Raw genomic sequence first — 21,942 nt, 5'->3', positions numbered from 1 at the left:
TTCTCCTTTCCCTTCCTCCCCCATAACAAACACTCTGTGAGGTGAGTGGGGCTGAGAGACTTCAAAGAAGTGTGACTGGCCCAAGGTCACTCAGCAGCTGCATGTGGAGGAGCGGAGACGCGAACCCGATTCCCCAGATTACGAGACTACCGCTCTTAACCACTACACCACACTGGCTCAGAATGTGAAGAATGTGCCTTGAACAAAGGTACAGAAGAAAATGAGAATTTAGATGTTTGTGGGATTATTCAATTGGGTAAAAACAGTGCTTTTTCTGGGGGGATGCAGGGGTGCGCATACCCCTAAACATTTTGTGAATCTTTGTACTTTTGTCCATTTGCTGTATTTATTTTCCCCAATTTGAACTATAAAATGGTGGTTTTCGTGAGTCAAAATGAGATTACCCCTCAATATTTTTTTTTTAGAAAAAAAAGCACTGGGTAAAAAAGGTAAAGGACCCCTGGACAGTTAAGTCCACTCAAAGGATACTATAGGGTTGCGGCGCTCATCTCACTTTCAGACCAAGGGAGCCAGCATTTGCCCACAGACAGCTTTCCGGATCATGTGGCCAGCATGACTAAACTGCTTCTGGCCCAATGGGACACCATGATGAAAACCAGAGTGCACAGAAACACAGTATACTTTCCCACTGCATGCTTTCAAACTGCTTGCCTTGCTTTCAAACTGCTAGGTTGGCAGGAGCTGGGACAGAGAAACAGGAGCTCACCCCGCTGTGGGGATTTGAACTGCTGACCTTCTGATCAGCAAGCCCAAGAGGCTCAGTGGTTTAGACCACAGCGCCACCCGTGTCCCTTTATTCATTCAATTACAGAGCGGGAGGACATGGATTTTGATAAGTGATGGCAAATCCAAGTGACCTTACTATGCAGAACAATGGTGTGGTATGTCTGTGCTGATGTGCTAGTATATAAGAAAGAAAAGCGTAGCAAGCAGGGTCCTGCGACCAAACGCTGTAGTATATCTTTGGTGTGTGTTATCTGAGCCAGTGACTGTAGGGCTGAGAGAGCAAAAATTGGCTCCAAGGCCTTCTCTAACTCAGGTCTTCCTTCATGTGCAAGATTATTTTTTTTAACCAAAGTAAAAATTTAAATATTTATTTAACTGTTTTATGTTTGGTCCTTATCTTCTGTGCCATTGAATTGCTACAGTGTTTCAGCCTCTGTGCACAATGAGGCTTTGCTAGCGCACCCAAAATCAGAGTCAGGAGACAGAATTGTGAAATAGCTAAGACTTGTTCTTTGTTCAGACTTGGGTGGTTTGTTGTTGGTGAGAGAATGGGGGAAATCAAATTGGTATTGATATAAATGATAAGCTAATCTTTCTTTTGCGTCATGCTAATGTCGTCGTCTTCTATTTAAGCCTGGCCATGCTTGAGCAAATGCTTCACAAGTGAAATGTGGTAACCAGGAAAAGACATAACCGCCCGGTTTGCAGTCCTTGTGGTAAGTCACATATGCCATCCACTTTGGAGCTCCAGACCTGAGCACATTCAGGTTGCATCCACACCATCCATCTAAAGCACTGTGATGCCCCTTTAAGCAGTCTTGGGTCCCCCAAAGACTCCTCATTAAGTGTGCTGAGAGTTGTTGGGAAAACCCTATCCCTACACCAGAGCTCTAATTGCCAAGGTGGTTGAACAATCCGGCCCTCTTCACATGGGTTTCTGAGAAGTGTAGTTTTATGGTCAGAGCAAAGAGATGGGTTGGGTTGGTGTCAATGGGTTGGTGGAGTTCTAGGAAAGTAGCACACCCCAAGGAACATACACAACACAGATCTACATGGGGGTGAAGGATCCTGAATAAACAGGAGGCGAGTCCTATAGTCTCTCTGTCTTGATTTTTAACCCTTCCCTCCTTGTTTTGGCTTTCCAACACGCGCAATATGTGTTTGGCTCATCCCCACACAAGATCCATGTGCCGCCCCGTGAATTTCTAACAGAATTCAGAGGGGAGGGGCATTTGTGTTGATGGAGCCCAGACCCCAGCAGGAAGTGGCAGACATCTCATTGTACTGAGAGAGTTGTTGTTTTATAAAAAAATAATCATACATGCTTCCTCTCGTGATTTATTTATTTATTGCAAACAGCAGGCTAAAATAACTGCTTCACAAAAAATTGAAACTTTTTGGGCTCATTCCCACTGCGCACTTCTTCCCCAGCGCCATGTCGGTTCCCTTGGGACGTCTTCTCTTCTCTGTGCTTCTAACCCCAGGTAAGCAATCGTAATCTTCTAGGGCCGGTGTGTGTTGCAGTGGGATGCTTGGGAGTAAGCTATTCAGTCTCTTATGCTTAAGCCAAGAAATTGTCTCTTCGACGATATTCAGCACTAGTAGAGGCATCAATGGCACGAGACAACTGAAGAACCTCAGAAAACTGTGCTCAGGGAGTGTGCTATCCGCCAATCCCAACAAATTGGCCCCACCAGGGGCAAAACAGCAGCCTCTCAACTGTATGGACTGCTAGGGCGAAACGGGGATAGAATAATAATAATAATAATAATAATAATAATAATAATAATAATAATAATAATAATAATTTGTTATTTATACCCCACCCATCTGGCTGAGTTTCCCCAGCCACTCTGGGCAGCACCCTGTCTTCTTTATAACTCCATATGCTGATTCATCAGCACCTTAAAGCCACCAGGAACAACGTTGAACTCACCTTTTTCTTGAATTTTCTTGAATTTATTTAAAAACAAGAAAAAATGAAAAACTGAGTCAAGAATTTGTAAGAATCTAGTGAAATCAGATATTGCAAGTTCACTTTATTTTATGTAGTTTGGAAGTTTTCATGGCACTTTGCAAGTACCGTAATTGTCTCTTTCTCACATATTTGATAAATGATGTAAAATTATTCTTGAACAACTGTGTGAATATTTCTCGCCACCGTGCTGCACGAGTTGTACTATCTAACTCCAGGTAAGCAGTAGTAATCTTCTAGGGGTGGTGGATGATCCAAGTTGGAAATTTTGGAAGAGTTGACTGGGATTGGAAATCACTGTATCTCCTTCCTTCTTGTTGAACCTTGCATTACATTGGGGAAGGCATAGAACGGTGTTGCACTTGACCAACTTTTCTGGGATCCAGTGGACAGGTAACGTAGGGAGATGTCTGTGCATGGACCCTTCTAAAGAAATCTTTTGTCTTCCCATCCACAGGTGACTCATTAGAGTGTGAAACCTGCCTAGGGTTAGATGGCAACTGTAATGGCACTATGGAGCGTTGTAGTGCTCATGAAGACACCTGCTCTGTCCAGATGTTTCTTACCCTTCACTGTGCTCGCTAGGGCTGATGGGAGTTGGTAGCCCAGCCAACCCCATGTTGTGGAAGGCTGGCTTAAATACTTACCTTATGCCTTCTCTGCAGCTGAAGTAACAAGTCAGGAAATAATAAAAGGCTGTCTATCCACTCACGCCTGTGGACTCGCACCATTTTATCTGAATTTGGGCAAGATGTTTATTGCCAGAGGAAAGGCTGTCTGCTGTAAGGGGGATGACTGTGCATCTGTTTCTCCTCAAGGTAGGTATAGTTTTGCTCCCATCCTCTTTTCCTGCTCTGTGCCCCAGGGGCCAGGTTGTGCCACAGTGTGCGTACAAGTACAATTCTTCCCCTTTTCTTATACTGCGTCTTTGCTTTTTTCAGTGCCCCCAATAAACAACACGGCCAATGGGAAAAAATGCCCAGCCTGCTTGTCTCTAATGGGCCCCTGCTCTTCAGAGCTGGCAGAATGTACAGGCGCAGAGGACTACTGCCTGGATGGAATCCTCAAAAGTGGTAATTCTGATTTGATATGCTCTTCTGATTTTGAAAAGTAATTGGTCTAGCAGCCAATTCTGTCCCATTTTAAGTCAGAGGGATCTGTTCCATCCTGCTCTGTCCAGTTGTCTGCATTTTAAATCCATTTCAGGTTCACTTTTTACATGAAATGTGCGCCTTTTGTGTGCAGAGTTGTAGCCGATGTTAATGGTAGCCAGGGCTGGCCCAAGACATTTTGGCACCTGAGACGAACCGCAGAATGGCATTTGCCTCCCTACCAAGGAATAAGATGCGAGTGATGATCTACATCAGGAATAAGTGGGCAATAAAGATCTGCATGGGGATCTGATGCCCCTGTGAATTCTTGCCCACCTGAGGTGGTCGCCTCACCTTGCCCCATGTGTGGGCCGGCCCTGAGCATAGCATAGACTAATTGAAATTAATGGGTATGGCTAAAGTGTACAGTGGTGCCTCGCAAGACGAAATTAATCCGTTCCGCGAGTCTCTTCGTCTAGCGGTTTTTTCGTCTTGTGAAGCAACCCTATTAGCGGCTTAGCGGCTTAGCGCTATTAGCGGTTTAGCGGCTATTAAAGGCTTAGCGGCTAAGAGGCTATTAGCGGCTTAGCGGCTTAGAAAAAGGGGGGGAGCGGAAAAAACCGCAAGACTCGCAAGACTTTTTCGTTTTGCGAAGCAAGCCCATAGGGAAATTCGTCTTGCGAAGCGCATCAAAAAACGGAAAACCCTTTCGTCTAGCGGGTTTTTCGTCTTGCGAGGCATTCGTCTTGCGGGGCACCACTGTACTCTGAGTAGAATTCACTTGGAAACAACGCATGCTTTTCAATGAATTTACCCGTAAGAAGCACATTTTGTGCATGCTTTCTTCACATTTAAATCACCTTACAAAACCCAGAGAAGGGCCCAATCCATCTGGGAGATGCATTCTAACTGAAATCTAAGTCTAGGTGCAGCAGTTTGCATGGCTCTATTATGAAAAGTGGACCAAATGAATATCTCTCCTACCACTGATTTTGTGGTTCTTTCTCCTGGCATGATAATTGATTTTACCCGCAGTCATTGCCAGCTTCTACATTGTGGGAAATGAAAATGGTGGCTCGCGGACCCGATACCAGGGTGTCACCATTACAATTAGGACCCCAATGACTTCTTGAGCACCTCTCCTGACAGGAACTTAGCTGAAAGCTCGGATCTTCTGAGGCCCTTCTCCAGGTCACACCTCTGAGAGAAGCTTGGAGGTGGCAATAGGGGAAAGGAGCCTTTTCTGGCTGAGAAATGCTCTCTGTCGCAAGGTCTACCCTGTCCCTTTGTTGGCACCTTTTCGGTGCCAGGTAAAAACTTACATTTCCCCAAACTTTTGATGGACTGAGCTGATGTAGTTTTATTCCTAGTATGTTGCAAAATGTTTGATGCTCTTATGGGTGCTGTTTTCCATTTTGTGGTACAACATAACAGTTTTTCAAGCTTTAGAACATCTTGTAAGTGAGGTCCAGCGCCGAGGGCCTTCTGGCAGTTCCCTCATTGCGAGAAGCAAAGCTACAGGGAACCAGGCAGAGGGCCTTCTCGGTGGTGGCGCCCACCCTGTGGAACGCCCTTCCAGCAGATGTCAAAGCGATAAACAACTACCTGACATTCAGGAGACATCTTAAGGCAGCCCTGTTCAGGGAAGTTTTTAACGTTTGATATTTTATTGTATTTTTGTTTTCTGTGGAAGCCGCCCAGAGTGGCTGGGGAGGCCCAGCCAGATGGGCGGGGTATAAATAATAATTATTATTATTGTAAGTAGCTTGAGGAGCTGCAGGTGCAAGCAACTAAAATGCCTCATCATCATCATCTCCACAGATGGGGATAATAATGGACAAATGTCATATCAGGAACATTATAGACTTGACAGGCTTTCAAAGAGGACACCTTAAAAAGTGGGCTGCTTCTGATAGCCCTTCTAATAGAGGACATTCCTACATGGCCAACCTACATAAATGCCAACATTGGGGTCATTGCAGCAACATCCCCATCAATGGGTTATATCCAAAGCTAGTCTTTCTCAGAGGAGGTCTTTCTTTTGCCAGTGTTGAGGAAAATCTAATCAATAATAAAAATTTCACAATGTGTGTTGTCCTTTTGTTCTTTTTTGCTTTGCTTTTTCTTTATTTTACTAGTCTCCTTGACTCATGGCAATGGTGGGAGACAAATAAACTTATTTGGGGTGGTGATTACTGGGAAGAGTGGATCCCTGATCTCCCATATTTGCTTTTCAGCTCCAGGATGGTCTGACTTCATCATAAGAGGTTGTACTACCAAGTCTTACTGTGCTACTTTAGAAAAAAATTTCGGCCCAGCCAACATTTTTGGATCTGTAGTTGGTAAATGCGAACCAGCAGATAAGGCACCTCCATCATTATGAGTTTCCCTGTCATGGCTTCTGCTGGTGAAGATCTTCTGGTGATAAAGACCTTCCTGTGACTCAGTCCCGAGGAAGACCTTCCTTTTAATGTCCTTCTTTACTTTCAATTTGTCATTTTCCAGAGGGATTTGTATTCCTAGTTGTTCTACTGAATTAGAAAGAAATTCTACTGAATTAGAAATCACCTTTTAAAAAGAAATCATGAAGTTCTGTAGTGAAGGTCGGTTGGCCGAGGAGCGGGAAACCTTTTCAGCCTGAGGGATGCATTCCCTCATGTTGACCTTCTGAGGGCCAACAGCAAAAGTTTGTGGAACAACGACTTCTTCCTGTATAGCCAATGAAACAGAGGACTTCTGCAAACAGAGGGCTGTCCTCTAGCCAGGAATGGCGTGTCCTGTTTTGCCACTTGAGGTGAAACGGAAATGTACCACCCTTCCCTGCTGCTGCCCCACTCTCCCACTGAGGTGTCCCTTCCCTGTGTTCCATGGCAGCACTTGTGAACCACTGCCAGCAGCACGGGCTTCCAGAGAGAGCTCATGAGATCTCACCAAAATCTCAGTGGGTGACGTCCTGCGAGATCTCTCCAGAAACTGGTACTGCTGCCAGTGCCACTTCCCATGGGTGATGACGGCTGTGGGCTGCCGCTGCGCAAGGCGGTTACCTCATCTTGCTTCATGGGTGGGCCCACCTGACAGCCCACTCAAATAGAGGACTATTTTTACAAGGTGCACATGTGAACCCATTTATGTGCCTACTACATGTAGAGGCCTGATGTCTTCCACTATTGAGAGGAGCTGTACCTTCTGTATAGATTCAGGATGTGCATTCATTAAAAATGCCTTTATACATTTGACCTTTATGCCTAATAAAGAACTTCACACAGCAGAAAATGGACAAAGATTCCTTTATTACACTGAATTTGTCTAATCCTCTTTTAAGGCCATCTAGGTTGGTGGCCATCACTGTGGCAAGAAGTTCCACAGCTTAATGTGATGCTTGAAGACGTACTTTATTTTCTCTGTCCTGAATCTTCCAACATTCGTTGCCATTGGATGACCATGAATTGTAGAGTTACGAGAGAGGGAGAGAAACATTTCTCTATCTGATTTCTTCATGCCATGCATAATTCTACAAACTTCTATCATGTGGCCTCTTACTCACATTATATCTAAACTAAGTCTTAACTAAGGACTACAGCATTCCCACCTCCTCAGTCCCCTTGTCCCCTTGTCCAGTTTGATTGCCATTTTCCGAATCTTTTCTAAGTCTACAATATCCTCTCTCTCTTTAGGTGAGGCAGCCACAACTGCATACAGTACAGTGATACCTCAGGTTAAGAACTTAATTCTTCCGGAGGTCTGTTCTTAACCTGAAACTGTTCTTAACCTGAGGTACCACTTTAGCTAATGGGGCCTCCCACTGCCGCTGCACTGCCACTGCATGATTTCTGTTCTCATCCTGAAGCAGAGTTCTTAAACCGAGGTACTATTTTTGGGTTAGCGGAGTCTGTAACCTGAAGCGTCTGTAACCTGAAGCATCTGTAACCTGAGGTACCACTGTATCTGAAATTTGAATGAAGGCATTTCAGACCCCTTAAATGTATTTGCGAAATTAAGTTATTTTGCCCCATCGTTCATCACATTACGTTTGTTTACGCTGGATTTCATTTGCCATTAAAAAATCATAGAATTGTAGAGTTGGAAGGGACTGCGAGGGTCATCTAGTCCTACCCCTGCAATGCAGTAATCTTTTGCCATTTTACTACTGTTTGGATAAGTCCTTTTGGAGCACTTCGCAATCTTGGCCACCTCACTGTTCACTCTTAACTCCATGTTGTTTATGAACAAGTTAAAAAGCACAGGTCTCAATACCTATCTCCCCAAAACCTATATCCCAAACTCCACTTTCTACAAATTTCCCTCTTTCCATCAGGAACCACAGTTCCTGGGCAGGTTGAACTGTACCCAGGCCTCCAGTTGTCTAGGGTTTTAAAGGTAAGTACCACAAGCACTTTGAATTGTGCTCCAACACAGAAGAAGAGATAATAGGAGAAGGCATACAGGGTTTGCATCCTCCCTGCCCCCCTCTTTTCTTGACCCAATGGCAGAAGAGCAGGCTGGAGTGATATTCCTCCATTGTACAACTTGACAGAGGAGCAGTCTGCTTGCGTCCAGCACAGTCACTGATGAGATACATGATGTGATTCTAATGTGATTTTGGTTTTCATCTTTTTGTAGCATGGGAAGGTTTTATATCTGTCTGTCTGTCTAGATCTGGATCCAAATCCAGATCTAGATATTGTTCTTGCTATATTATCATTGAACACTGTTAGTATTATGCATGTTTCCATTGCCCTCTGATCTTATGTGGAAGGACGTGTGGATCCAGATTTGGCCTCCATGGCCACTTACAGACACACCGTTAAGACCATATTCATAGAAGACCATCTTACTTGGCAATGAGTGATTGCCGAAGAAGAAAGAAGATCTTACAAAAATTTTGTATTTTAAATCTTTGAAGTCACTCTAATACTTTTTTTTTAAGTGATAACTACATTTAATAAATGGTAAATGTACTCTTCCTCCTTGAGTGAGATCACCAGGGCAGCTGACATCCACCATGAAGCCGTAGGACAAATGAAACAGTAAATTAACAAAAAGGCAATCAAATTCCAGTGTCCCTACTGTATACCGAAGCTCTGTTCAGGCTTTTGCTTCTCATCCGTGAGAAAAAAGGTATGGTTGGTGCTCACTGACTGACTTTGCCTCCTTTGCTGCATCACAGTTGACTCATCTCCACCTTATCAGCAGGCGGGGGGCAGGTTTGAAGGTCTCTAAGTGAAGGGAAAGGGACTTGGGTGGCGCTGTGGGTTAAACCACTGAGCCTAGGGCTTGCCGATCAGAAGGTCGGCGGTTCGGATCCCTGCAACAGGGTGAGCTCCCGTTGCTCGTGTCAGCATCGCCCTAGAGCCAGTGCGCCAACTGGACTCATATACCTCAACCCTGACTGGGCTGGGCGAGCTGGGTAGCACCGCCAGAGACCTCCTTCCCGCAGGAAACGGTCACAGTGCTGTGGACTCACAGCTTAGAGCTGAGAGCACCGGATTCACTGTCTCAATAATTCAGTCGTTGCGCAGCAGAGTTTTGCAGAGTCTTGCAGAGTATAAACCACTCGGAGAGCAGCTCTGTAAAATATCTTCTTTTATTCTATAACTACAACTATGATACAAAACTATATACAGAGCTAATTATTCTGAGCATAAAGCAATGCTACACTGAGAGTCTGCAGCTGCTCTTAGCAGCAATCTAATCTCTAGGATCTCTAACACTCTCACTCTCTCCGATACACTGACTGACTGACTCTCTCTCACACACACAGATATGTTGCTGGGCAGAATAAGTTAATAGGCAGGACACGCCTCCTCTTCTCTGTGGAGTCAGCAGAGATCATCAGGAGATGGTCAGGAGATTCTTGGGTATGGGAGGGGTGAAATCTCCTCATCCTCCCCCATTTCATCCGACCATTTCAAGAATCTTTAACATAACTGCAATTTACACATACACTCCAAAAGTTGTTCTCTGCTTACAACCTTGGTTAACACATTTGCAGGTATCTCTCTTCCCAGCATATAACACACTTTTACAATACCATTGAATAAGCAGCTTCTAGAAAAATCTTCACACACATTTCTTTCCTCTCAAATGCAAATTGACATTTCTAATTAAGCAGATTTGAACAAACCATTTTTCAGAACTTAAATACACGCTTTCCTTCAAATATCAGGTAAGGAAATAAAGCGTTTTGTGCTATTACTCTCAGCACACTTCATGCTAGGTTTGAAAACCCCACCAGAGTTGCTCGTGACTGCAGTCTTTGCAAACTCTTCAGAAAACCTTTTCGGTGGTACACCCTTGGTTGTTCTCTCGGATCTGCGCAAAACTCTTTGATCCTCTTGTTCTGGTGCTTCCTCCTCTTTAGGAGAATGGGGAGCTAAAGTATATGAAGCTGCTAAGTCTGAGTCAGCGTCAGACTCACCTGAGGCTTTTGGGCTCTGATAATCTGTGCCATTATCTGGAACTACATTGGCATCAGGATTATCACCACCAATAACACTTGCCTCTCTCTTGACTTTCTTTGCCCCTTTTGCACCATCATCACAAATGGGATGATACTGAAAAACACCAACTCTGTCCCATTGTGGATTGTCATCAATACTCCTGGTCAGCCTTATGATTTTCGTGTTTGTGATCAGAACACGATAAGACCCTTTCTCATAACCTAGGAAAATACCATGTTCTCCACGCTTGCTCAGTTTGTCACCATGCGAGGTGTGCACCCAAACCTGCGAACCAAAAATTTTAAAATGCTTTACACATGGCTTTCTTCCGTGAAGCATCTCATATGGGGTGCAATTTACACTAGACTGGTACCTCCTGTTATACACATGACAGAAAAACGAAAGAGCTTCAGCCCAAAAAGGATTGGGCAGCCCCGAATCATGTAACAGCGTTCTGATTCCTTGCTGTAGGGTTTGGTTTACTCTCTCACATAAACCATTCTGCCAGGGTGATCTGGGCGTGGCGGTCCTATGCTCAATGCCCTGTTCAGAAAGAAAACTCTCAAACTCTTCTGAACAAAACTCTCCACCCCTATCTGTGAAAAAACAACGTACATTCTCATTATGTACATTTCTGAGCCATTTACAAAACTGACGAAACTTGGTAAAGGCTTCAGACTTTTTCTGCAGCACATAGACCCAAACATATTTTGAATAGGAGTCTATCAGAACCATGAAAAACCTTGAATTGCCTCTAGAGTGCGCTAGAGGCCCCACTAAGTCTGCATGAATGACTTCATATGGTTTCTTGGCCTCTCTCCCAGACTCTGTACCTTTGGGAGCTTGCCTTGCCTTACTCTCAGCACAAGAAACACATTTCATGTGGTAGGGACATTCTTTCAACCTCATACCCTGAACCATATCAGGCATTTTTGCCACAGCCTGGAAATTCAAATGAGCATAAATACGGTGATAATAATGAATACATTGGTCATGCAACTTCTCATTCTTATCTACAGACAAATTGCAACACTCTTTCTCAGTTGCTTCTGCAGTGCCTGTACCTGAAACAAAAGGCAATTGGTACAGTCCATTTACACATTTTGCATACAAAATGAGCTTGCCATCTCTAAGAATTTCACAGCGAGATTTAGCAAACACCACCTTAAACCCTTGACGATCAAGCTGGGAAACACTCAACAAATTGTCCTGAATATCAGGCGCATACAGGACATTCTTAATAGTTGCATTCAGGCTCTTTAAGAACACAGTTCCCTGAGCCACACTCGTGAGAACTGTCCCATCTGCTTGATGAATTACTTTCTCTTGCTTCTCAAGCTGAACAAAGAGATTCTTATCTTTGGCCACGTGGTTTGAACAGCCAGAGTCGACCACGAAGAAACTCCGCCCACGTTGACTGGAACAGCGAGAGATCAAGGCCTTTGAAGTAGCAGGTGCTTGGGAATTTCTTCCTCCTCCCCCTCTGCCTCTGAAGTTTCCCTTCTTCTTTGAAGACTTCTTACACTGGAAACTCAAATGGCCTTGTGCTCCACACGAAAAGCACCGCTTCAATTTCAAAGCTTTAACAGCAGCAGTTTCACTTTCATTTTCCCCTGCTGAAGACTCAGGCACATTTTCAAGCACATTTTTAACAGCACCATTGTCCCGGCTTTCTTTAACAGCCTGTCTGCGATCCCACTCATTCAGGAGCACACTAGAGACATAATCCTCTGTTAGCCGGTCAGAAGGCATCGTGGAAATCTGGGCAGCCACTCCATCATAAGACTCATCTAGGCTATTGATCATTAGCATTGCAAACACAGCCTCTGAAATAGCCAGGTCTCGCTGAACAAGGTCCTGTCTGAGACGCTTTAATTGAGATAGATGGCTAGGCAAATCACCACCTTTCTCCAACTGCAGCCTGCACAGCTTCTTAAAGAAAATCACACTGGAACCAGCATTCTGCCTCAGATGCATATCTCTCAACTTATGCCAAACAGCTTGTGCAGTCTCTTGACCCTCTAAGTTCACCAGCAAGTGGTCTGAAACACTCAAAATAATTGTCCCTCGGGCTTTCATATCTGCAGCATGCCACTCAGCCCAATCATCTGCATCCTCATCGGGAGGGTCATCTTCTATCGTGTGAAATAGCTTTTCCCTCTGTAAAAGCGCTTTCATCTTTACTTGCCAAACTCCATAGTTTTCAGGCGTGAGGAGGGGAAAGGACAGAGCCATCTGGCCAGAATGTGCACAGGCCATGTCTGCTATTACTTAGAGCAAGACACTTCCCTCGTGCAACACAGATAAAGCCTTGACTCCTTCAGCCACTCTCTCTCCCACTGAGCGCAATTAACAGGCAAACAGGGATGCTATCTTCTTCCTTTGGCAGTCAGCAACATACCTCCATAAATCAAGCAGCAGCAACAGCAACAGCGGCAGCTTGAATACTCTGCTCCAAAACAGCTCTGCTTCTGGGCACCGCAAATCAGTCCAGCATGCAGCGTCCGTTCCACCGTCCGGCAATCAGCAACAGAAACCTCTGGCGACTGGGACGACTGGGATGACTGGAACAACACCAGGTCAGACGACTGGAAGAACGACTGGGCCCATAACCGATGTCAGCATCGCCCTAGAGCCAGTGCGCCAACTGGACTCATATACCTCAACCCTGACTGGGCTGGGCGAGCTGGGTAGCACCGCCAGAGACCTCCTTCCCGCAGGAAACGGTCACAGTGCTATGGACTCACAGCTTAGAGCTGAGAGCACCGGATTCACTGTCTCAATAATTCAGTCGTTGCGCAGCAGAGTTTTGCAGAGTCTTGCAGAGTATAAACCACTCGGAGAGCAGCTCTGTAAAATATCTTCTTTTATTCTATAACTACAACTATGATACAAAACTATATACAGAGCTAATTATTCTGAGCATAAAGCAATGCTACACTGAGAGTCTGCAGCTGCTCTTAGCAGCAATCTAATCTCTAGGATCTCTAACACTCTCACTCTCTCCGATACACTGACTGACTGACTCTCTCTCTCACACACAGATATGTTGCTGGGCAGAATAAGTTAATAGGCAGGACACGCCTCCTCTTCTCTGTGGAGTCAGCAGAGATCATCAGGAGATGGTCAGGAGATTCTTGGGTATGGGAGGGGTGAAATCTCCTCAGCTCGGTCCCTGCTCCTGCCAACCTAGCAGTTTGAAAGCACATCAAAGTGCAAGTAGGTTCCACTCCGGTGGGAAGGTAAACGGCGTTTCAGTGCGCTGCTCTGGTTTGCCAGAAGTGGCTTAATCATGCTGGCCACATGACACATGAGGGAGCTGTACGCTGGCTCCCTCAGCCAATAAAGCAAGATGAGCGCCGCAACCCCAGAGTTGGTCACGACTGGACCTAACGGTCAGGGGTCCCTTTACCTTTACCCTTTAAGTGAAGGGAGTGTTCCATAGACATGGCCTCCACACCCCATAATTTGGAACACTCGTGGTGCAAAGTTCTAAATACTAAGGGGATTGTCTTTGTGCAGAATAGGCTCTCTGCTTCAGACCTTCCAACATCCAGTGATCATCTCCAGCAGTGCCCACCCCCCATTGGATTTTGTTGCATTTATTACAGGGAAAGAGAGTGGAAGTGCAGGTTCCACCCCTCCATACATATTTGCCTTCTGAATTGAACTCTGAGAATGCACCTGCAGAATACTATTTATTTATTTATTTATCAGCTTCCAACAAAATATTAAAATACAATAATAACTAATAGATCCATATCCATTAATATCAATAAGATGATGGGAAACTTTCCCGTTGTCTTCCAAATGTACTCAGCCAGTTGCTCTCCAGCACACAGCCCTAGTTATATGGATCACTTCTCTCCCTGTCTCTTACTAGGCCCCTTTTCCAAATGGCTTGCTGGACCCAGAAAACTGGTCTCACCTGTATTTTAGCACTTTCCCAGCTTCAACATCTCCATGCATTTGATACATTTAAGAACTTTGGGGAATCTGTCACCACCAAAAAACACCTTATAACAATATTTTAAAAAAATGATTTCTGTCCTTTGGTTCCAACAACTCCATTCTATCCCCCCCCCCCCCGCTACACTGTTTTCTGTTTCTATTTTAGTGTTTTATACTTGGCCCTTATCTTCTGTGTCATTATGGGGCTGTGTCTGAGCTGCTTTGACCCACAGAACTTTGAAGACACACCCCAAATGAAAACTCAGGAAGCACAATTATGGTGAACAAAGGTCACATGTCTAAATGGATCTAACTTCAGTTGCCAGCAGATGGTGCAGTTATGGTGGAAATAAAATTTGCAGAAGTGATATGATAATCTAATCTATATCTTGCGTCATGCTACTGCTGCCGCCGCCTTCTTCGTAAGCCCACATATACAGGAGCAAAGGTGCCAGAAGTGAGTTTTAGCAGCCAGAAGAAAACATTCTCATTGAGGAGCGCCCGCCCTTCAGTTCTTCGCAACTCAGGGTAAGTCACATTTCCCAACGATTATGGAGCTCGAGACCTGCAAGCTCTTAGATCACATTCACACCATCCACTTAAGGCACTAGGATAGCACTTTGAACAGTTAGGGGTTCCCCCAAATAATTATGGAAGCTGTAGTTTGTTAAGGGTACTGAGCCCTGCCAGGGCTCCCGTTTCCAACTCGGTGGAACTGTCAATCCCTCTTCACAGGGAATTCAGAAATTGTAGCTTTTTGGGCAGGAGGAAGAAACAAAGAGATGTAGCCTCTCTCCAGTATTTCTCACCTGGAAGAAAGCAGTTGGTTTCCCCTGCTGGGAAGAGTCTTGAGAAGCATCTGTGAGCTGTACTGGTGTGCAGTGTAATCCTACCCCACCATGATTCACTCACCTGACAGCTATGTCTCAGTTCTACATGAGTGTGTGCAATCCTGGTTAAATATGAGGTGAGCCTTACAACCTCTGTGCCCTGAATCCCTCCTTGTTTTGCTTTATAATCAAGTTTGGAATAAAGTTTTTTTGCCGAACAGTGGGGGCAGGGGTAGATTAGCTTCCCAACCCTGCTAATAATATGTGTTAAGAAGAGATCCCTCTGTTATCTCATGAATTTCTCAGAAGAGTCATGCAAAAGGAAGGCTCGTATCAATGGTGTTCAGATTCCAGCATCTCACTGTACTGAGAAATTTGGTGGTGTGCGTGTGTATGTGTGTGTGTGTTTGGTTGGTTGGTTTTTTTTAAAAAATGTGCATGTTTCCAATCTGGATTTTTATTTATTTATTTTGCAGACACCAGGCTGGGGAAAAATGGTTTCACAAGGAAGCAAACTTTTTGCATGTGCTCCCGCTGCGCATTTCTTTTCACACACCATGCCGGTTCTCTTGGGACTTCTTCTCTTCTCTGTGCTTCTAACTCCAGGTAAGCAGCCGTAATGTTCTGGGGTGATGTGTGCTGCAGTGGGATACCTGGAAGTAAACCAGATCCAAGGCATTGATTTCGGAAGGGCTGACTGGGGTGGAAACCAAAATATCGCCAAAATAAGCTGGTGAGTGTCACACTACATAGAGCAGGATCAGTGTTGCGCTTGACCCACGTTTGTGGGATCCATCCCCTTTTGCAGGCAGATGACTTAGAATGGCGTCTGCACATGGGCTCTGCTTATGAAAACTTTTACCTTCTCTTCTACAGGTGACTCACTGGAGTGTGAAACCTGCATAGCGCTAAGCAACAGCTGCAGTGGCAAGATGAGGAATTGCAGTGCTAATGAAGACACCTGTGCTGTCTCTCTTACTGAAAACAAAGTAGGTGAGTGAGAAGGATGCCCACCAAATGCAGTCTAGGCCAGAGGTTTGTAAAAGGCATATCAAGATGCCTTATTGGGAGTCATTCGATTCATCAACTGACTGGTGGGGGCATGTGCACATGGCCACTGCACTATGTGGGTGCCCTGCCCCCCCATTAAAATGTTGTGGGGTCTAGAGCACTTGTGTCCCTGGGGAGTTGGCCTGCCTGACAGCTTCCTGACAGTTAACTGGGGCTGATAGGAGACTCTTAGTCAAAAGAGATAGGAGACTCATAGTCAAAATCATTTAGAACACACTGCATCTAGCTCTCCAAGCTGAAAGCTTTGCCCCCTGGAGCTGAGCTATCTTAAATCTGGGGTCAAGCCCCAATGTCCTTCCAGATGTTGCTGGACTCCAGTTCCTGTCATTTCTGAGCCTTCATTGGGCTCTCTGGAGCTGGTGGGAGTTGTAGCTCAGCAACACCAGGAGGGAACCATGTTGTGGAAGGCTGCCCTAAATGCTTATCTTTTTCTTTCATTATTTGCAGATCTGCTACCAACACAAAATATAGTGAAAGGCTGTTCATCCACTAAGGCCTGCGGACAGGGACCATATTCCATAAATTTGGGCAAAATGTTTACTTCCAGAGGAATGGCTGTCTGCTGCAAGGGTGCTAACTGCTCATCCATTTCTGTTCCATGTGAGTGTATTTTCCCTCCCCCCCCCCCTCTTTCTATGCCCCAGAGGTCAGGTTGTGCCATAGATTTCAATGGTGGAGTTCTGAATCACAGATCAGTCATTTGCCACTGTGCAGCACAGTGGAGGGAACCATTATGTCTGGGAGCCTATTCTGGCCCTCCAGACCTGTCAATCTACCAATGCTCTCTGACTTATGGCCTCCAGATGTTGCTGAACTGTAGCTCCCATCTTCCCTTGTCAGAGCAACCAAGGGTCAGGGAAGATAGGAGTTCTGCTCCCACAACATCTGGGAACCCAAAGTTGAGGTACACCAGCATGCCCCATCTCTCTCAACAGCAGTCCTACTCCACAATCCCCTTGAATGTTTTTGGCTGGCAAGATCTGTGGTCCTTGAATTGTGATAACGTCTCCTGCCTCCCTGGATAGAGGATAGAGGGGAATGTGTGAGTGTACACTGTCTCTTTACCTTTTTTTCCAGTGCCTCCAGTAAACAACACAGTCAATGGGAAAAAATGTCCAGCCTGCTATTCTATGTCAAGCCCATGCCCTTCTTCAGATGTGGCAGAATGTACAGGAGCTGAGGACCAATGTCTGGATCTTAGCGTCAAAAGTGGTATTTCTCATTTATGTTCTGGGGATTTTGAGGAGGGATTGGCTGAGCAATGGAAATTCTGTTCCATTTTGGTCTTGCTGGCACTCAGTCCAGCGGCGGAGCGTGCTTTTCCATTGGGAGCGGGGTGCCAAGGGAGAACAGAGGCGCCCAGAAGTGGCAGCATCTCCGAGGCACTTTGTGAGACTGGAATGATCCAGCCATGCAAAACGAAGCTGGCTTGGGGATAATCATCATCATCAACAACAACAGCATTATCATCATCCAAAAATATCTGGAGCAATGGCAGTCAGCCCCGTCCCCCGCCCCCCGCCCAAGCTTTAATAGGCCATAGATTACTTAATAGCCAAAGGCCTGGTAAAGAGGAATGTTTTTGCCTCACTGCCAGGTGAGCTGCTCTGGGGAGAGCATTCCACAGTTAGGGAACCACCACAGAAATGTTGTTGCCACCCTCCAAACGTGATGTTTTTCCTTTCTTTTCTTTTTTTAAGAGACCTTTTTCATAAGTTGCTTGGAAAACTGAAGGTTTGAGCAACTTTGCATCATCATATCAGTGCTATTTTTCAAGTAAAAGAGGTGCTAGAACTCATGGTGCACCCTTGTTCTCCTATAATGGCAATGGGGCCCACTTGAGAGGTGCAGGGACTCTGGTGAGTTCAGGCTGGTGGTGCTGATTATATGATATAATAGTATTATTATCCCACAATATCTGGCGCAATGCTTCATCAGGAGCATTGGAGACCAGACAAGCCATCAAACAAAGGATTTCTCAGATAGGCTTTCAAATAGAGGACTGTCCTTTACGAGGTCAAATACAGGGTCACCCTGCACATATCCCAGTAGAGTGGTACCTCGGGTTAAGAACTTAATTCGCTCTGGAGGTCCGTTCTTAACTTGAAACTGTTCTTAACATGAGGTACCACTTTAGCTAATAGGGCCTCCTGCCGCCGACACGCGATTTCTGTTCTCATCCTGAGGTAAAGTTCTTAACCAAAGGTACAACTTCCAGGTTAGTGAAGTCTGTAACCTGAAGCGTCTGTAACCTGAGGTACCACTGTAGAATGGCTACAACTGGGGAAGATGCAAGTGGCACTTGGGAGGAAAACATTTATTCTTTGTAATATATGACTTCAACTCATAGGAACATCCCCATCAATGTGTTATATACAAGACTAGTCTTAGAGGAGAATCATTGAAATTAATGGACATGGCTACACATGCACCTTTTCACTTTGCCATTTTTATTTTGTTAGTTTGGCCAGGCCAATGTAAGGTTGAGAGCCAATTCAAACTTGTTTGTGTCGGGTAATTTTGGGGAATAGTGGGCCCCCTGACTCCCCATCTTTCCTTTTCATCTCCAGGAACGATTAAAATCACTATGAAAGGTTGCACTACCAAGAGTTACTGCGGTGCTTTATTACAAAATGCTAAGAAAACATTGAAGGAAGCTGCATCTGGAATTATAGATGGCAAATGTACAGAAGCCAATAAGGCACCTCCATCATCAAGATTTCCCCTTCTGGCCTTGTCATGGCTTCTGCTGGTGAAGATCCTCTTGTAATAAACCCTTTTCCATGACTTGGCACGGAGGACGACTTTCCTTTCCATGTCCTACTCTAGTTTCAATTTGTTTGTTTTTTCAGAAGGGTTTGTATCCATAGATATCTTACAGACTCACAAAGAGTCAGTTCGTTTTTTAAAGAAATGAGAATGAAATAGTGATGGTCAAGACCAAGGGCAAATGGTTCTGGAACAAAGGCCACCTTCCACCCATGCAAATGTCAGGAGTTTCTACACATAGAGACACACCCTCTTCATTCTTCAATGATGGAAACAAGTGTTGGATCAATCCATCAACCTCTGACGGATGATTTAGAAGAATTTGGTCTGGCATCACTTTTGCTGCGTGTGTGTGTGTCAGTATCCATACCCAGCAGAGTTGCATCTCGATGCAGCTGCTTCCTTGGAAGCATCTTTGGGGTTGAAGGTACACAAAGTAGGCAATAAACACTCATGGATGCCTTAAAGATTCAGTCAAGGGTAGATGTTTACTTGACAGGCACAAAAGCATATTGGTAGCAAAGATACCGTGGTCAAGGCAGGCTTAGAGTCCAACAAGAGTCCAAGACTCACTCTCTGCTTCTCTCACCGCAAGGAGCAAGCAAGAGACTCACAACAAGTTACAAAAAGTTACACAAAACCATTGTTATCAGTGCTTCCTGTCATACTGCACGTGTCCAAAGAAAAAGATCCCACAGAAAATGTCCTGGCATAGACGAAGCAATCTCAGCATTCTGCTGCTTCTTGAAACTTCTGTATTCTTCTCTGTTTCTGCAACAAATGATTCTCTCACACACAGAGAGACTATCCAACAACAAGAGGCATTATTACAGTTAAAGGATACACTATTGGACAGCACAGCTGACTGAGGAAGAGAAATAGCAGAACCAATGAGAGGTGTGGCCTGTGGAGTGGACCATCGTATCAGCTGAGTGTATGGTCTAGGGAGAGTCCTGAGGACCTGAGAAGGAAGCCAGGATGCTCGTATTTGGCCCTCAAGCCTGATTGGAAATGAAAGTCAGAGTTTTTAAGCGTGCTCTTCATGGGCGTAGCTGGGGGGGCAGGAGGGAAGCTGGCCCCCTAGATCAAGTAAAACAATAGAAATACTTAACTAACTGACCAATCATGTCGGTTCTGCCCCCCCCCCAAGGCCTGCCCCTTCCAACAAAAATCCTGGCTACACCCATGGGGCACTTTTAGACAGCATGTTACAAATATGCGCGTAGCAAATTTTTTCTTTCCTCCAACAGCTGATTTGAATTCCACCTCACAATGTAACTGAATTTTCTTGCAGATCTTTTTGTTTTCTATTTAATAAATATGGCTATTCTATGCAATGCAATGTCTCTCGAGTCTTCATTATGGGTGTGGGGGCAAAAAAAACGAGAAATAGAGAAACTGAAATGTATAGATTAATCTATCCCAATCTCCACATGAACCAGGAAGTGGCCTACATAGATAATGTGTGGTTTCTGTACATTGGTTCTAATCACACCATTATGTTCCTCCCACACCATTATTTGGTTTCATTTTATTGTTCTATGTTTGGTCCTTATCTTCTGTGCCCTTTCATGTGTTTTTTATTTATTGAATTTATATACCGCCCTATACCTGAAGGTTCACAGATTTATTTATTCATTTTGAGCCATTTTACACAACCAAACTTTGTATACCCACATTTTATTCTATTTTATTATATCTACAAACCTTAAGCGTTGCATGGGTGGAGCAAGCAGGAGAAAATCAAAGTTCCTGGTATTAGCATATGTAATTTGAAACACAAATATTTCTTGCACATCATTCCAAAGCCTTCAGGTCCTTCATAAGTCAGGGTATTCTAGGATAGGTGTGCCATAAGCGACCTTTAGCAGCCAGGAGAAGACAATCTCACCAAGGAGCACCCAGCCAGCAGACCATAGCAGCTTGTGGTAAGTCACATATCCCATCCATTATGGAGCTCTAGACCCACAAAGTCACATTCACACCATCCATCTAAGTCACTACAATACCACTGTTGCTTGTCCCAGCCTCCAATTACTTATGTGATCAGGAGGGGACTGGGTAAGGAGAAGCTGTGTGAGAGGGGATCTCAAGTCTTCCAGATTTGGCTCGAGTTCTAGCAGCATCCAGGGCATAGCTCTACTACTTACTTAGCTGTGAATTTATATATTTTCTAGATGTTCACTGATGGCTTAATAATCTGTAGGATAAGTTTGCCCAGTACTGACATCTAGTGAACGGGCCTGGAGGTTCCTGGAGGAGACTCTTGAGAGTCCCATGGACTGCAAGAAGATCAAACCTATCTATTCTTAAGGAAATCAGCCCTGAGTGCTCACTGGAAGGGCAGATCCTGAAGCTGAGGCTCCAGTACTTTGGCCACCTCATGAGAAGAGAAGACTCCCTGGGAAAGACCCTGATGTTGGGAAAGATTGAGGGCACAAGGAGAAGGGGACAACAGAGGATGAGATGGTTGGACAGTGTTCTCGACGCTACCAACATAAGTCTGACCAAACTGCGGGAGGCAGTGGAAGACAGGAGTGCCTGGCGTGCTCTGGTCCATGGGGTCGCGAAGAGTCAGACATGACTAAACAACTAAACAACAACAACAACATTGATCACCAGTGCAACTCTTCACATAGAATCATAGAATGGTAGAGTTGGAAAATAAAAGGGTCATTTAGTCCAACCCCCTGAAACTCCCTTCTTTATATTATGGGGAGAATTGTGGGGAGAAGATAGATATAGAGTCCTAGTGCATATCCAGTGCCTAATAAAATTTTAAAAATATCATTATGTTATGTTTTTATTTATTCAAACTTTTATTTTCCTTTCTTCAGCCACATCCCCTAGAGCAGTGGTTTCCAATTAGGAATCTGGGGGGCCCATTCCTTGTCTTCCTCTCCCAAGTAATTTTTTGTCATTTTTGCATTGTAATATCACAAATCTTTTTTCTTTTCTTTTTTAATATACCTAAAATCTTTTGCTTATTAGGGACTACTCCATATTTTGCCCCAAAAATTGTTTTGCAGAGGTAACTACCACAATAGAGTTAGCAAAATTTCCAAAAG

At 44.7% G+C, this 21,942-nt stretch overlaps 2 protein-coding genes and 1 long non-coding RNA gene across 5 annotated transcripts in view; 2 read left to right on the top strand and 1 right to left on the bottom strand.

The window, feature by feature from the left end:
- LOC310712566 overlaps positions 1-18,669 on the bottom strand; it is an 86,805-nt gene extending 68,136 nt beyond the window's left edge. Inside the window, exon 1 of the long non-coding RNA XR_014528946.1 lies at positions 18,146-18,669. This is a non-coding gene — a long non-coding RNA (uncharacterized lncRNA). The remainder of the gene's footprint in view (positions 1-18,145) is intronic.
- LOC310712526 (phospholipase A2 inhibitor gamma subunit B-like) lies at positions 499-7,086 on the top strand. 2 transcript variants are annotated; one of them, XM_083515676.1, is made up of 7 exons: positions 499-897; positions 1,381-1,463; positions 2,179-2,231; positions 3,180-3,296; positions 3,388-3,540; positions 3,664-3,795; positions 6,051-7,086. In XM_083515676.1, exons 3-7 carry the CDS (start codon positions 2,183-2,185, stop codon positions 6,194-6,196), a joined length of 597 nt encoding a protein of 198 aa, XP_083371802.1. In that variant the 5' UTR covers positions 499-897; positions 1,381-1,463; positions 2,179-2,182; the 3' UTR covers positions 6,197-7,086. The 2 variants fall into 2 exon arrangements, with proteins under 2 accessions (XP_083371802.1, XP_083371801.1); XM_083515675.1 differs by having other exon boundaries at positions 705-1,463.
- On the top strand, positions 14,536-20,211 carry LOC310712492 (phospholipase A2 inhibitor gamma subunit B-like). 2 transcript variants are annotated; one of them, XR_014528892.1, is made up of 7 exons: positions 14,557-14,732; positions 15,511-15,640; positions 15,911-16,027; positions 16,553-16,705; positions 17,183-17,317; positions 18,676-19,381; positions 19,413-20,211. XR_014528892.1 is itself a non-coding variant. In XM_083515612.1 (6 exons), exons 2-6 carry the CDS (start codon positions 15,529-15,531, stop codon positions 18,873-18,875), a joined length of 717 nt encoding a protein of 238 aa, XP_083371738.1. In that variant the 5' UTR covers positions 14,536-14,732; positions 15,511-15,528; the 3' UTR covers positions 18,876-20,211. The 2 variants fall into 2 exon arrangements, 1 of the variants encoding a protein (XP_083371738.1); XM_083515612.1 differs by having other exon boundaries at positions 14,536-14,732; positions 18,676-20,211.
- Positions 20,212-21,942: the final 1,731 nt, after the last annotated feature.

Source organism: Podarcis liolepis (genome assembly GCF_965112155.1).
Source record: "Podarcis liolepis genome assembly, chromosome: 7".
In the NCBI taxonomy this organism is placed as follows: Eukaryota; Metazoa; Chordata; class Lepidosauria; order Squamata; family Lacertidae; genus Podarcis; species Podarcis liolepis.
The sequence above is the reverse complement of the archived record's forward strand: the minus strand, read 5'-3'. Positions and strand labels throughout refer to the sequence as shown.

Coding starts and splice junctions, on each gene's coding strand:
- LOC310712526 (XM_083515676.1), top strand. CDS start 2,183: ATGTCGGTTCCCTTGGGACGTCTTCTCTTCTCTGTGCTTCTAACCCCA. Junction 3,297..3,387: donor GATGTTTCTTACCCTTCACT/GTGCTCGCTAGG, acceptor CCTTCTCTGCAG/CTGAAGTAACAAGTCAGGAA. Junction 3,796..6,050: donor GGATGGAATCCTCAAAAGTG/GTAATTCTGATT, acceptor TTTGCTTTTCAG/CTCCAGGATGGTCTGACTTC.
- LOC310712492 (XM_083515612.1), top strand. CDS start 15,529: ATGGTTTCACAAGGAAGCAAACTTTTTGCATGTGCTCCCGCTGCGCAT. Junction 16,706..17,182: donor CTCATCCATTTCTGTTCCAT/GTGAGTGTATTT, acceptor CTTTTTTTCCAG/TGCCTCCAGTAAACAACACA. Junction 17,318..18,675: donor GGATCTTAGCGTCAAAAGTG/GTATTTCTCATT, acceptor TTTCATCTCCAG/GAACGATTAAAATCACTATG.